General features: G+C 46.7%; 1 protein-coding gene across 1 annotated transcript in view; it reads left to right on the forward strand.

The window, feature by feature from the left end:
- cadps2 (Ca++-dependent secretion activator 2) overlaps nucleotides 1-16,325 on the forward strand; it is a 404,172-nt gene that overhangs the window by 229,777 nt on the left and 158,070 nt on the right. The window contains exon 12 of the mRNA XM_084453028.1: nucleotides 8,039-8,175. Within this exon, the coding sequence (XP_084309154.1) occupies nucleotides 8,039-8,175 (137 nt within the window). The remainder of the gene's footprint in view (nucleotides 1-8,038; nucleotides 8,176-16,325) is intronic.

The following is a 16,325-nucleotide window of genomic DNA, read 5'->3' on the forward strand; positions in this document are numbered from 1 at the left end:
TAACAATAGCTACCGTAAGTAGTTCCGCTTCCTGAATCCCCTCTGCGGATTGATCTACACATCTACAACGGTCGCTTCGATACAAGTCAATGGATTTCATAAAATGATCAATAAAACCCTACAGGATTCATACTTTGCAGCGAATTTGATGTCAGAACACCAACGGACACCAATTACACCAGGGGCGTGCACAGATAGACACGAGGTGGTGCTAGAGCACCTGCCCTTTGCCCTCTGGACAAGGCAAGTGCCCTTTTGAAAGTGACTTTTTTATTATTATTATTTTTTACAGTGTATGCCTACTGTATGTGGCCCATGGTGACATCGATCAATTCTCGATTAAAAGCGTGTAATAATAATGCCCCAAAATGTGTTGTAATTGTGCCAGCCCCCCCCCCCCCCCCCACCACGCACACACACACACACACCCGTGCCCCTCCCCTCCCTCTCTTCCTTTGTCAACGGTAAACGCAAAAAGTGGACACAAACGGAGGCGCACTGCACACAGCACACACATCTCCTCCACTGCCCTCTCCCCATCCAGAGTGCCCGAGTGATGACAGCTAACCAGTCAGGTAACACATTAACGAAATGAGTGTATTGTTTGCCCCCTAAGCCTCAGTTGCCAAACTATAACTTGCATTTATTTGTCTCTGTTGTGAAGTAAGTCTCATACCGCACCAAACAGCTGAGCCTAAATTAGCCGACTGCCCACCTGCTTAACAAGTCTATTGTATTTATTATGTTGTGTAAAGTACACTGAGAGGCACGTTATGTCTGAAATGTGCTCTATAAATAAAGATTATTATTATTATTATTATTAGACGCTAGACATAATCAATTAATGGATTTAACGTAATGATGACCACCACGTGACCAATGCCAAGGTACAACATGTGAGGCTGTCAGTATACTTAAGATGAATATTTAGTATTATGTAGTAATCATAACCAAGTCCCCCCCCCCCCTCCGTCAACAACTCGCGCGACAATCCAAATCCAAATTATCTGTCAGCACCCCGTTAACGTCTCGTCAAGGTGCCCTCATTTTTCACTGAGCATCTGCCCCCCAAAATGTCTGTGCACGCCACTGAATTACACCCTCGGTGAGCTTCTTGTCTTTGAAATCGAGTTTAACATGTTTTTTTATGATTTTTTGAGATGCCCATCCACATCCATTGTATGAGCAAAACGGTGGTAGAGCAATTATCAACTTTCTCGAAAATGCTAGCTTTGTCAACGTTTTGATCTGAACCATTGTATATGATCACAAGTAACCTTAAAACACGGCTAAACATGCATTTTCCCTTTAGTACTCCTTTAATATTTGGTAAAGAAACCTTTGTTTGCAATTACAGAGATCAGACATTTCCTGTAGTTGTTGACCAGGTTTGAGAACGCTGCAGCAGGGGTTTAGGCCCCTCCTCCATACAGATCTTCTCCAGATCCTTCAGGTTTCGGGGCTGTCGCTGGGCAACACAGACTTTCAGCTCCCTCCAAAGATTTTCTATTGGGTTCAGGTCTGGAGACTGGCTAGGCCACTCCAGGACCTTGAGATGCTGCTTACGGAGCCAGCCTGGCTGTGTGTTTCGGGTCGTTGTCTGCTGGAAGACCCATCCACGACCCATCTTCAATGCTCTTATTGAGGGTAGGAGGTGCACAGCGAGTGGAGTTTATACCAAAAAGCTCTATTTTGGTCTCATCCTACCACATGACCTTCTCCATTCCTCCTCTGGATCATCCAGATGGTCATTGGCAAACTCAGACGGGCCTGGACATGCGCTGTCTTGAGCAGGGGGACCTTGCGTGCGCTGCAGGATTTTAATCCATGACGGCGTAGTGTGTTACTGATGGTTTTCTTTGAGACTTTGGTCCCAGCTCTCTACAGGTCATTGACCAGGTCCTGCCGTGTAGTTCTGGGCTGATCCCTCACCTTTCTCATGATCATTGATGCCCCATGAGGTGAGATCTTGCATGGAGCAATAATAAATGAAGGAAAGCACCGGCACTCACAAGATAGACAATGGTCTTCAAAACTTTAATGGGCAAGAGTGAACGTTTCGGCCTCAAGCCTTCATCTGCATCAGCCTTCATCACCCTGCTGACCGAAACGTTCCATTCCTGCCCATTCAAGTTTTTAAGACCATGTCTATCTCGTGAGAACCGGTGCTTTCCTTCATTTATTATAGCACTTGACCTGGCACCCGTGACTGCTTTAGATTCATTTGGAGTTGTGCGAACTCGTATGCTTTTTTGTATCTTGCATGGAGCCCCAGACCGAGGGAGATTGACCATCATCTTGAATTTCTTCCATTTTCTAATAATTGCGCCAACAGCTGTTGCCTTCTCACCAAGCTGCTTGCCTATTGTCCTGTAGCCAATCCCAGCCTTGTGCAGGTCTACAATGTTGTCCCTGATGTCCTTAGACAGCTCTTTGGTCTTGCCCATTGTGGAGAGGTTGGAGTCTTGGGTGCCGTTTACACGACAACGATCCCTGCCACTTTTGTTGCGGTGTGGCCTTTCGTTGACATGACAACGGCGTTTTGCGGGCCTGAATCCGTAAACTTTTGACACCGGGTCCCAGAGTGGAATCTTTAAAAACGCCACCGTAATTCTCGCTGTGTAAACTGGCAATACGCAACTCTTGCGAAAAGGTTGACGACATGGTCCCACTTCGTGCCTAATAGGCATGCGCGAATAAAATAATATAGGGATATAGCCTACTTTACTCATTACTACACTACATTACTCATTTCAATGTCCCGGACAAACGGGAGAAATTCTGGTCATTAAATTATTTATTTTGACTTTTCAGTCTGTTGGCCTTCTTCAGAATCTATCAGGCCAACATGTCCAAACGTCCAAATAAAATAACTGCATATGGAGCCAGAGTGTGCAACACTTTTCCTTATGTCTTATGACCAGTTCTTCCAGTGATCGGCACCTCACAAGATTACCTTTGTGTGCCATACCTTTTTGTTATCTATAAGCTTAGGCTTTCATGATTCGCATGCTCTATAGATGTCCAGGACTGCACAAGCACCACTGGACAGCCTTTCACTTTATTTTGTCACCTTTTCTACTTTGAATTACTGCTGTAGGCTAGATGGCATAAATTGGATTTGAAGATGTAATTGGTCATTTTAAATAGGCCTACTTTTGATGCCTATTTGAACGGACTGCATCGATCAATGCAATGACTCCACATTACGCAAGTCTGTTTGTTTGGGACTAACGACAGTAATTTCTATAATAATAGAATATTTTCCCTTTCCATGTTTTTCAGTTTTACCCTTTTCATCAATACAACATCATTTTTACAACCAAGTCTCATTGACTGGGAAGGCATTTAGAGCTGCCGGTCAAATCATAGCCTAGGCTACTGGGAGGATGAGGATGACATAACTGTTTATTGAGAAACAATTGATAGGCAGGCTGGGCTATATAAAGAAATACCACAATGCATGTAGTCTAGATTTATAACATTATGGTAATACACTTTCTGGTAGACTGCCCTCTCACTCGCTATAAGCGTAGCACCCAGCTTCTTTTTTCCGAGCGCTCCGGCTGTTTTTGAGCGGCCGCTCCGAGCGCTCAAAGTTGAAAATATCACAACTTTTCAGAAAGGAGCTGCATGGTCTCGTTACTGCCACTCCTACTGTTGTCTCCTACGGATCGTGTCATGTACCCACTCTAACGGTAGGCCTATCGCTGTCAGGTTCACCGTCAAGCTCGTTCATGGAATGGTCACTGGGCACAACGATTGCTGTCCATAATCTGGGCATTAGAACAACATTCAGAACGACTAGCCTATTGATTGCAGGCATAGAGACCTACTGCATATTAGAATAACATAGTCATATAATAACAATAATAATACTATGTATTATTATTATTATTATTATTATTATATTAATAATAATAAAAAAATAATAATACTCATAAGTATTATAATAATAATAACATTGAATAGCTAAACATAATATAATAGAATCGAAAAGAATAGCCTGGTAACAAAATGACACATTTTATAGCATGCATAAGTACAAATCAGCTAGGCCATGAAGCCCAAGGTTGATATGGTTAAAAGACGTGTCATTTTTAGGTGTAGGCCTACATCATATCTGTGTGCTGTTAAGGATCCTTTTTTATATAATAGCCTATAACAAAATATAAATGTGTTAAGACTGTGCTTAGGCTAGCCTACTATTGTGAAATAACGACAGGCCTACATTTCACACAGTGGTCTGACAGGTGTGTGAAAACCTGGCGGAAGCGGTGTTCATAAAGGATGTGAATGAATTAGATTTATTTAACAGTAATGTCTAATAAGGGGAAAACGTCCATAGGCCGTGTCCAAGGCCTGTTGCCTGCTGGCTTGGCATGGGTACTACAGCCTTTGCAAACATGTTTTCGGATCCGTGTGAACGCGGATCCTTATCGCAATACTGTTGTGTGAACGCGGAACCTTTGGGAAACGCAAAAGAAGATCTTTCCCGTTTTGGAAAATTCGTTGTCGTGTAAAGAGGGCCTGATTGATTGAGTGTGTGGACAGGTGTCTTTTATACAGGTAACGAGTTCAAACAGGTGCAGTTAATACAGGTAATGAATGGAGAATAGGAGGGCTTCTTAGAGAAAAACTAACAGGTCTGTGAGAGACGGAATTCTTACTGGCTGGTAGGTGATCAAATATTTATTTCATGCAATAAAATGCAAATTAATTATTGAAAAATCATACAATGTGATTTTCTGGATTTTTGTTTGAGATTCCATCTCTCACAGTTGAAGTGTAGCTATGATAACAATTACACACATCTACATGCTTTGTAAGTGGGAAAACCTGCAAAATGGGCAGTGAATCAAATAACCCTCTCCCCACTGTATCAAATAACCCTCTCCCCACTGTATCAAATAACCCTCTCCACACTGTATCAAATAACCCTCTCCCCACTGTATCAAATAACCCTCTCCCCACTGTATCAAATAACCCTCTCCCCACTGTATCAAATAACCCTCTCCCCACTGTATCAAATAACCCTCTCCCTACTGTATCAAATAACCCTCTCCCCACTGTATCAAATAACCCTCGCCCTACTGTATCAAATAACCCTCTCCCCACTGTATCAAATAACCCTCTCCCCACTGTATCAAATAACCCTCTCCCTACTGTATCAAATAACCCTCTCCCCACTGTATCAAATAACCCTCTCCCCACTGTATCAAATAACCCTCTCCCTACTGTATCAAATAACCCTCTCCTCACTGTATCAAATAACCCTCTCCTCACTGTATCAAATAACCCTCTCCCCACTGTATCAAATAACCCTCTCCCCAATAACCCTCTCCCTACTGTATCAAATAACCCTCTCCTCACTGTATCAAATAACCCTCTCCCCACTGTATCAAATAACCCTCTCCCCAATAACCCTCTCCCTACTGTATCAAATAACCCTCTCCCCACTGTATCAAATAACCCTCTCCCCAATAACCCTCTCCCTACTGTATCAAATAACCCTCTCCCCACTGTATCAAATAACCCTCTCCCCACTGTATCAAATAACCCTCTCCCTACTGTATCAAATAACCCTCTCCCCACTGTATCAAATAACCCTCTCCCTACTGTATCAAATAACCCTCTCCCTACTGTATCAAATAACCCTCTCCCCACTGTATCAAATAACCCTCTCCCCACTGTATCAAATAACCCTCTCCCCACTGTATCAAATAACCCTCTCCCCACTGTATCAAATAACCCTCTCCCTACTGTATCAAATAACCCTCTCCCCACTGTATCAAATAACCCTCTCCCCAATAACCCTCTCCCTACTGTATCAAATAACCCTCTCCCCACTGTATCAAATAACCCTCTCCCCAATAACCCTCTCCCTACTGTATCAAATAACCCTCTCCCCACTGTATCAAATAACCCTCTCCCTACTGTATCAAATAACCCTCTCCCCACTGTATCAAATAACCCTCTCCCCAATAACCCTCTCCCTACTGTATCAAATAACCCTCTCCCCACTGTATCAAATAACCCTCTCCCCAATAACCCTCTCCCTACTGTATCAAATAACCCTCTCCCCACTGTATCAAATAACCCTCTCCCCAATAACCCTCTCCCTACTGTATCAAATAACCCTCTCCCCACTGTATCAAATAACCCTCTCCCTACTGTATCAAATAACCCTCTCCCCACTGTATCAAATAACCCTCTCCCCACTGTATCAAATAACCCTCTCCCTACTGTATCAAATAACCCTCTCCCCACTGTATCAAATAACCCTCTCCTCACTGTATCAAATAACCCTCTCCCTACTGTATCAAATAACCCTCTCCCCACTGTATCAAATAACCCTCTCCCCACTGTATCAAATAACCCTCTCCCTACTGTATCAAATAACCCTCTCCCTACTGTATCAAATAACCCTCTCCCCACTGTATCAAATAACCCTCTCCCCACTGTATCAAATAACCCTCACCCCACTGTATCAAATAACCCTCTCCCTACTGTATCAAATAACCCTCTCCCTACTGTATCAAATAACCCTCTCCCTACTGTATCAAATAACCCTCTCCCCACTGTATCAAATAACCCTCTCCCCACTGTATCAATAACCCTCTCCCCACTGTATCAAATAACCCTCTCCCCAATAACCCTCTCCCTACTGTATCAAATAACCCTCTCCCCACTGTATCAAATAACCCTCTCCCTACTGTATCAAATAACCCTCTCCCTACTGTATCAAATAACCCTCTCCCCACTGTATCAAATAACCCTCTCCCTACTGTATCAAATAACCCTCTCCCTACTGTATCAAATAACCCTCTCCCCACTGTATCAAATAACCCTCTCCCCACTGTATCAAATAACCCTCTCCCCACTGTATCAAATAACCCTCTCCTCACTGTATCAAATAACCCTCTCCCTACTGTATCAAATAATCCTCTCCCTACTGTATCAAATAACCCTCTCCCTACTGTATCAATAACCCTCTCCCTACTGTATCAAATAACCCTCTCCCTACTGTATCAAATAACCCTCTCCCTACTGTATCAAATAACCCTCTCCCCACTGTATCAAATAACCCTCTCCCTACTGTATCAAATAACCCTCTCCCTACTGTATCAAATAACCCTCTCCTCACTGTATCAAATAACCCTCTCCCTACTGTATCAAATAACCCTCTCCCCAATAACCCTCTCCTCACTGTATTTCAGCTCTGTCCAAACCCCAACCCAGCAGAACTCATTCCAGGCCATTGAAATGCCGCTCATTCAGATGCCAAGGGCATTTCCCTGCTGACCAAATGGCTTACCGTAATCGAAGCGCTGCTTTTTAAGTCTCTTGTTAATAGCAAACGGTGTGAACGATTGCTATGTGAGCGTGCGTTTAGACGCTCGTTTACACACACGCCCTGCTGTCAGCGCGCCCCTCCCCTCCCACGCTGGGACTGCTTCTGTCACGTTCTATCGTTTAGAGCTAAGTCGGGGAAACTGGATTTCACAGACGATCTCAAGCCAACCGAGGTGGGAACTATTAACCAAAGCACAGACCCCCCACAGTGGCAATGCAGCCAGGGGGAAAGACACTCCTGTAGATGACGACGCCATCATGTGTCACGGTTGAGCTAGAAGGCGTGCGTTGCTCTGAGAGATATGGCATCATCTGGTCAGTCCCAGTTTCACATAGTGAAAGTGTGTTTGGTTAGATCTCCTAATGGTGGTGGTTTTCTTCACCTCCTTGATCTCTCCCCAGGATGGAGCTCTTCTGTCCTGTTCTGACCTTCCTCCCTCGCAGGACAGCCCTCGCTTTCCAATTCTACGGTGTTCACTCACATACTCTCTCTCTGTGTCTCTCTCTGTCTCTCTCTCTCTGTCTCTCTCTGTCTCTCTCTCTCCCTCTCTCTCTTGCTCTGTCTCTCTGTCTATCTCTCTCTGTCTCTCTCTCTCCCTCTCTCTCTTGCTCTGTCTCTCTGTCTATCTCTCTCTGTCTCTCTCTCTCCCTCTCTCTCTCTCTCCCTCCCTGTCTCTCTCAGGTGTGGACGGTTCTCAGAGGCAGGGCGTGGAGGAGCTGATCTCTGCGGTGCCGTGCGTGTTTGACCACGCTGCCCTGTTCACCATGTTACAGAAACACACCTTACAACACCGCATGAACGACTCCTACTCCTGCCTGGTAAGACAACTTCACATGGACAGGCAGACAGACAAGCAGGCAGACAGACAAGCAGGCAGACAGACAGACAAGCAGGCAGGCAGACAGACAAGCAGGCAGGCAGACAGACAAGCAGGCAGGCAGACAGACAAGCAGGCAGGCAGACAGACAAGCAGGCAGACAGACAAGCAGGCAGGCAGACAGACAAGCAGGCAGGCAGACAGACAGACAAGCAGGCAGACAGACAAGCAGGCAGGCAGACAGACAAGCAGGCAGACAGGCAGACAGACAAGCAGGCAGACAGACAAGCAGGCAGGCAGACAGACAAGCAGGCAGGCAGACAGACAAGCAGGCAGACAGACAAGCAGGCAGGCAGACAGACAAGCAGGCAGGCAGACAGACAAGCAGGCAGGCAGACAGACAAGCAGGCAGGCAGACAGACAAGCAGGCAGACAGACAAGCAGGCAGGCAGACAGACAAGCAGGCAGGCAGACAGACAAGCAGGCAGGCAGACAGACAAGCAGGCAGACAGACAAGCAGGCAGGCAGACAGACAAGCAGGCAGGCAGACAGACAAGCAGGCAGACAGACAAGCAGGCAGACAGACAGACAGACAAGCAGGCAGACAGACAGACAGACAAGCAGGCAGACAGACAGACAGACAGACAAGCAGGCAGGCAGACAGACAAGCAGGCAGGCAGACAGACAAGCAGGCAGACAGACAAGCAGGCAGACAGACAGACAGACTGAGATGATCTATATTTCTCGCATTTGCACAGTAAAGCTACAGTGAAGCTACAGTGAAATGATGGTGTCCAGATTCCCGAAGGAGAGGAAGCTTCTCCTGGTGCTCAGAGCAGCCTGGTCTCTCAGAAGGAGAGGAAGCTTCTCCTGGTGCTCAGAGCCGCCTGGTCTCTCAGAAGGAGAGGAAGCTTCTCCTGGTGCTCAGAGCCGCCTGGTCTCTCAGAAGGAGAGGAAGCTTCTCCTGGTGCTCAGAGCCGCCTGGTCTCTCAGGCGTTCCTGGGGCCGTGCTCGTGTCTGGAGAGGCTCTCACGCTTTAGGAGAGGGGGTAAACGCTTCTAATCAATACTGTCAAAACAGGAACATGAACCCTCACCCTGCTGGGCCTATTCAGGGGGGAGCGGGGGGAGCAAAGCCCCGTGGGGGAAACAGAGGAGGGGTGGGGATTTGGGGGTGCCTCCAGTGTGGCTCTGGCCATATGCACCAATTTTGGAATAGATTTCAAGTCAACAATGAGCTGTTGAGTTTAAGACGTAATAGAAACTTAGGGCAGTAGATATGGGCCCAAATGTGAGTCAAATCCCAGGTGAACTCCTGAATAGGGTCTGGAGTGGAGAGCCAGGAGAAACCAGAGTATCATCCAACCTTCAACATAGAGCGATGAGCTGTTCTCTCTACCTGCTTCACCAGGCCAGGAATCACTCACCTCTCTGAGTCATTAGGTACCTCGTCATGCCTTTGTCAACGTTGACTCCATTGACCATTTACAATGTATTGGACTAGGGATGTCTGTTGAGAAGTACAGAGACATTCTGGAGGGAAAACCTTCTGCAGTCTGCAAAAGACCTGGGACTTTGGAGAAGATTCATATTCCAGCAGGACAGTGACCCAAAACATACAGCCAAAGCCACACTGAAGTGGCTTACAAACAAACAAAAATCTATATTGTGAAATGGCCCAGACCTCCAGTCCAACAGCATGAGAATGGTCCCGATGTACAAGGCTGATGGACATTTACCCAAACAGACTGACAGCTGTAATGGCTGCCAAAGGTGCTTCTAAGTAGTAACTCTGGACCTCTACTCTTTATAGACGATGTATATGTATATATTTGACAGGGTGGTGTGATGGAGGGGCTCTTTGTTTTCAGGGCCATGGGGAAGCTGGTACTTTAAGAGATCTGGAGCGAGTCTAGGCTTCGCCCCCCAGACCCGCTGAAGAGGAATGTGAAGGGTTAGGGATCATATAGACTGACCACTGAACTGGACATTATGTGAAGACCAATATTTAGCACTTTCTTTATTTTTTAGCTACAGAAGACTGATTCTGTGACCCCAATTTGGCTTGAATGTGTGTGTGTGTGTGTGTGTGAGTGTCTCATGTTTTAGAAACTGTGATGTCCAGCAGTTTGGATGAAGCTAGTCAGTACACCCCCCTGCCCTGCTCTTCCTGTGTGTGTACAGGGTTATATTATGTATTATATACCGTATATATATATCAGAAGAGGCTTGTCCATTGAGGTAGGGGAGGACAGTCCTCCTCAGTTTTTGGAGAGAAGAGAGGGATTAAAATATAAAGATATGAATTGATTTATTTATAAATAATATTTAATATTATCTCAGTTTTGGTCATAAAGCAGGTTTTCCCTATGGATAAAAACCCATTATTGAAATTCTACAGCTCCAACAGTGACATCTATAACATGCAGCTGGAGGACCCATAGATATCTATGGAAGGGAGGAATGCCTCCCTTGGGCTTGTCCTTTAGGGGGTCTATCAATGTAATGCCATTTTTTCATGCTAATTTGTGATTGGCCAAAACGCTGAAAAATTACCGCAAGGGAGGACAGTACTCCGAGCAGGATTTAATGATTGACATTTTGTTAGTCCAATCCCATTCCAGATTCCAGATTTACCACAGTGAAGCCCGATTGAGTCTGCGTTTCTCTTCTCTGTGCCATTGGAGACTTTTTGTGTTTTCGTGGGAGCCAAATTGCTCCCAATGAGCAGGTTGGCGCCTTGCAGGCAGCTACCGCCATTGGTGTGTGAATGTGTGTGTGTGAATGGGTGAATGAGAGGCCATTGTAAAGCGCTTTGAGTGCCGCTAAGGTGGAAAAGCGCTATATAAGTGCAGTCCATTTACCATTTACCAGTAGGTTGCGCTGTAGGTATGATGCAATACTTACTTACAGATGTGTTCAAGATGCGACCTTGATCCAGCATGGGCAATTTGGAGTAAATCGGATAACATATGTAGGAGTTTTGAGGACTTCCTGTTTCACCAATAGGTGGCGCTATAAGTATGACGCAATACTGACACATAGATGTGTTCAGGACAGAACCTTCATGAAGCGTTAGAAATATCGGACAAATTGGATAATGTATGGAGGAGCTATGAGGACATCCTGTTTGATGGTGAAATATCAAAATTTGGCGGGGCGCCCCAGCAAGGTTGTTTGGTGAAAACTCAATTTTTTGATAACTTTTGATCACAAAGGTCTTAAAGGAGTAGTAAAGGGAAAATGCATGTTTAGCCCCGTTTTAAGGTTACTTATGATCGTATACAATGGTTCAGATCAAAACGTTGACAAAACTCGCATTTTCGATAAATTGCTCTACCACCGTTTTGGTCATACAATGGATGTGGATGGGCATCTTGAAAAACCATTCAAAAACATGTTAAACTCTCGATTTCAAAGACAAGAAGCTCACCGAGGGTGTAATTGGTGTCCGTTGGTGTTCTGACATCAAATTTGCCGCAAAGTATGAATCCTGTAGGGTTTTATTGATCATTTTATGAAATCCATTGACTTGTATTGACGCGACCGTTGTAGATGTGTAGATCAATCCGCAGAGGGGATTCAGGAAGCGGAACTACTTATGGTAGCTATTGTTTATGTTAGCTAGGCTAGCTAGTTTGCTCACGCTACTCTTTCGCTCACAGACAAGGAAGCCCTAGGCTACAGTTCAGAAAACGCTTATCAAAATGGCTGATCTAGAAGAGTATGAATTTGATCGCGAGGAATAAGACTTTGACGGCAGTGCTTATCGTTTTGAGCCTGAATATAGTGAGGAGGAACTACAGCAGATGGAGGCTTGCCAACCGCAGAGCCAGAGACGGTCGATGAAGCTGTCGCTATTCCATGAACCACGGGTGTTTGGTGGTGTGCTTGCAAACATTGCCGACAGATTCCCACCGAAGAGGAAAGTTTGTGCTGTACCGAGTGGGACCTGTTGCTAACAGCTGACATGGCAAACCTTTCGGTCCATGAGTCTGACTCCTTGTCTGTTGAAAGTGAGTCCTGCTTGTACCACTAGTATTTATGTCAGAGCGAATACATTTTTTACAGTTTTACAGTTTACAGAACAGTTTTAATAATCTCATGCTGTAAGACCACTTCTTACAATTCTATTTATCTAAAGTTAGTCTTAGCAAAGGGATTATTATTATTATGCTACAACACACACACACGGGCGCACACACACACACAGCTGGCAATAAGAACTTACCACAAGTTCTTCCACTCGTTCGTCTTCTGTCGTTCCTCTATGTAAATTCGGAACAGCATCACGTTTGAGGAAGACCCTTTTGGGAGATTTCTTCGAGAATACCCAAGGCTTATAACATTTGTCCTCAAAATGCAAAGCGCACACACGGTGATCTAAGACCCGAAGAATATCCACGGGTGTGTTTACGTCCAAGTAAAGAAATTCTAGCCACAACTTCAATCTTGCGGGATCGTTGTAGGGAAGTCTATGACAAGTTACAGATGAACGGATTTTGCCACAATTGGCAACGGCACAATAGCGTGTCATTGTAGAGATCCCAAACAAATGCTTCGCTTGAGCCTGTCTTGTTGTTGCGGCTAGCTTTTGAAGGAAGGAAGCTGAGCCGGAATCCATGGACGTCGCCTACCGCGAGATCAGGGCAGTGCGCGAGATCGGAATCAGTTAAAGCGGAAGTTTACACAAGTATGTGCTACGACTAAATAGTTTTATGCTAAATATTTTTAAAAAGCCTTTCCAGATTAACTAGAATCTTACTTTATGGCGAATTATATGTCAACGCCAACTAACACCTAGGTGAGTTTCTTGTCTTTGAAATGGGAGTTTAACATGTTTTTGAATGATTTTTCAAGATGCCCATCCACATCCTTGTATGACCAAAACGGTGGTAGAGCAATTATCAACTTTCTCGAAAATGCTAGCTTTGTCAACGTTTTGATCTGAACCATTGTATATGATCATAAGTAACGTTAAAACAGGGCTAAACATGCATTTTCCCTTTACTACTCCTTTAAGATGAAGCTGACCCAATATGAAGTTGATCGGATGAAATCTGTAGGAGGAGTTCCTTAAAGTATGAGGCATGGAAATGGTAAAAACAAGGAAAAAATGGCACATTAAGAGTAAAATGGCTGACTTCCTGTAGGATGTTGGGTATAGCTCCAAGAGACATTTTAGTGTGTCTCGATGAACTACATGTGCACACCAAATTTCGTTCGCCTACATCAAACTGAAAGGTGGGGCTCTCCATTTAAAGTTTTCCAGGAGGCGCTCTTGAGACGTTTTGCCACGCCCATTTCCGTCACCCATGAAATATCAAATTTTTCACTAGGACTGACGTATCTGCAAAGTTTCATCTGTATTCATCGATGTGTAGGCCTCCAAAAAGGCATTTGTTTGGGGAGAAGAAGGTAGAAGGAGAATAATAATAATCCTTACAATTTCAATAGGGCCTCGCACCGCCAGTGTTCGGGCCCTAATAATAATCCTTACAATCTCAATAGGGCCTCGCACCGCCAGTGTTCGGGCCCTAATAATAATCCTTACAATCTCAATAGGGCCTCGCACCGCCAGTGCTCGGGCCCTAATAATAATCCTTATAATTTCAATAGGGCCTTGCACCGTCAGTGCTTGGGCCCTAACTAGAAAGTACATTTCCTGGAGAAAATGTGAGGTGGGCTAGCTGCTGCAGCTGTATGTAACAGTTACTGCTAGAGCTACTATGGACCGGGCAATCTCCATGCACCCACCGGCGAAGACTGTGCGTCTCTAGGCCACTCAGGGGCTGAATTGTGGGGCCGTGGCGTGGATAGTGGCGTGATGGTGAGACTCCGCCCCCTCAGGTCAGAGCCAGTTGGGGACAGTGTAACCCTCCCCGGGCCACCTACCTGACTCCACGGGTGAAGACCGTGTGTCTCTAGCCCACTCAGGGGCTGAGTTGTGGGGCCCGTGGCATGGATAGTGGCGTGCTGGTTAGGCTCCGCCCCTTTGGGTCACAGCTAGTCGGGGACAGTACAGTGACCTCTGGGCAATTTCCATGCATCCACCATTGAAGACTGTGTGTCTCTAGCCCACTCAGGGGCTGAAAAGTTGGTTCTATGGCATGAAGTCAGGGACGTAGTACTCCTCTCCGGGCTACCCACCGGCCCCCACCAGTGAAGATCATGTGTCGCTATTCCACTTTGGCTGAGTTCTGTGCTACCACATTAGTTATAAAAAGGTGTCTGTACCTTTAAGAGAGGCTGCACATGCACACAAATTTTAAAAAAGCAACAGCTGCCAACACTAATCCCAACTGACACTGATCCTAGACATGGTCCGCTTCAGACAGCTCTATCGCGAAAACTATAAATGTTATAGCTTATATATTGACGCCATAGGAATCCTGAGAACTTGCAGAACATTTTTATGTATAATATGTCTGTATAGCGTAAACACTGTAGGCATGGCGACAAGTTAGAAAAAGGGTAAAAATGCAAAATAAGCAGCTTAAAAGTTAAGAGTGCAGCGCCATACGTTTCAATGGGGAGCGCAGTTGCCAAACAAATCGTCATACCTCAGAAACTGTAAGTCACACAGCTTAGATACTTACATTGTACGAATCAGCACAGTTGTGTGAACGTTTTGGTGTATAATATGTGTGTGAGCTTGCTAGAGCAAACTGTAGGAGTGCCAGCAGTTTACAAAATGTGTGAATATTTTCAAAGCAACAGCTGCCACCACAAAAACACAAGTACGCGATACATTACATTAAATTACATTTTCAGAGTAAGAGAGGCTAAAAACATCAAAGGAGAGATATGGCTAAAACTGGTGTGTTTGCCATGGCCCAGGCCTAAAGCCGGAAGTGGACTGGTGTATGTCTGTGTGTACGTGTGTGTGTGTGTTAACTAAATGCTACTCACCACCCCACACTCAGGACCCGCACACTCACCACCCCACACTCAGGACCCCCACACTCACCACCCCACACTCAGGACCTGCACACTCACCACCCCACACTCACCACCCCACACTCACCACCCCAAAACTCACCACCCCACACTCAGGACCCCCACACTCACCACCCCAAAACTCACCACCCCACACTCACCACCCCCACACTCAGGACCCCCACACTCACCACCCCACACTCAGGACCCCACACTCAGGACCCCCACACTCACCACCCCACACTCACCACCCCACACTCACCACCCCACACTCAGGACCCCCACACTCACCACCCCACACTCAGGACCCGCACACTCACCACCCCACACTCACCACCCCACACTCACCACCCCAAAACTCACCACCCCACACTCAGGACCCCCACACTCACCACCCCAAAACTCACCACCCCACACTCACCACCCCACACTCAGGACCCCCACACTCAGGACCCCACACTCAGGACCCCCACACTCACCACCCCACACTCAGGACCCCCACACTCACCACCCCACACTCAGGACCCCACACTCACCACCCCCACACTCACCACCCCACACTCAGGACCCCACACTCAGGACCCCCACACTCACCACCCCACACTCACCACCCCCACACTCAGCACCCCACACTCAGCACCCCACACTCAGGACCCCCACACTCACCACCCGACACTCACCACCCCACACTCACCACCCCACACTCAGCACCCCACACTCAGGACCCCCACACTCACCACCCCACACTCAAGACCCCCACACTCACCACCCCACAATCAGGTCCCCCACACTCAGGACCCCCACACTCAGGACCCCCACACTCACCACCCCCACACTCACCACCCCCACACTCACCACCTCACACTCACCACCCCCACACTCACCACCCCCACACTCACCACCCCCACACTCAGGACCCCCACACTCACCACCCCCACACTCAGGACCCCCACACTCACCACCCCACACTCACCACCCCCACACTCAGGACCCCCACACTCACCACCCCCACACTCAGGACCCCACACTCACCACCCCCACACTCACCACCTCACACTCACCACCCCACACTCACCACCCCACACTCACCACCCCACACTCACCACCCCACACTCACCTCCCCACACTCACCACCCCCACACTCAGGACCCCCACACTCACCACCCCACACTCACCACCCCACACTCAGGACCCCCACACTCACCACCCCACA

The sequence above is a fragment of the Borostomias antarcticus genome, assembly GCF_949987555.1.
Source record: "Borostomias antarcticus genome assembly, chromosome: 18".
Lineage (NCBI taxonomy): Eukaryota > Metazoa > Chordata > Actinopteri > Stomiiformes > Stomiidae > Borostomias > Borostomias antarcticus.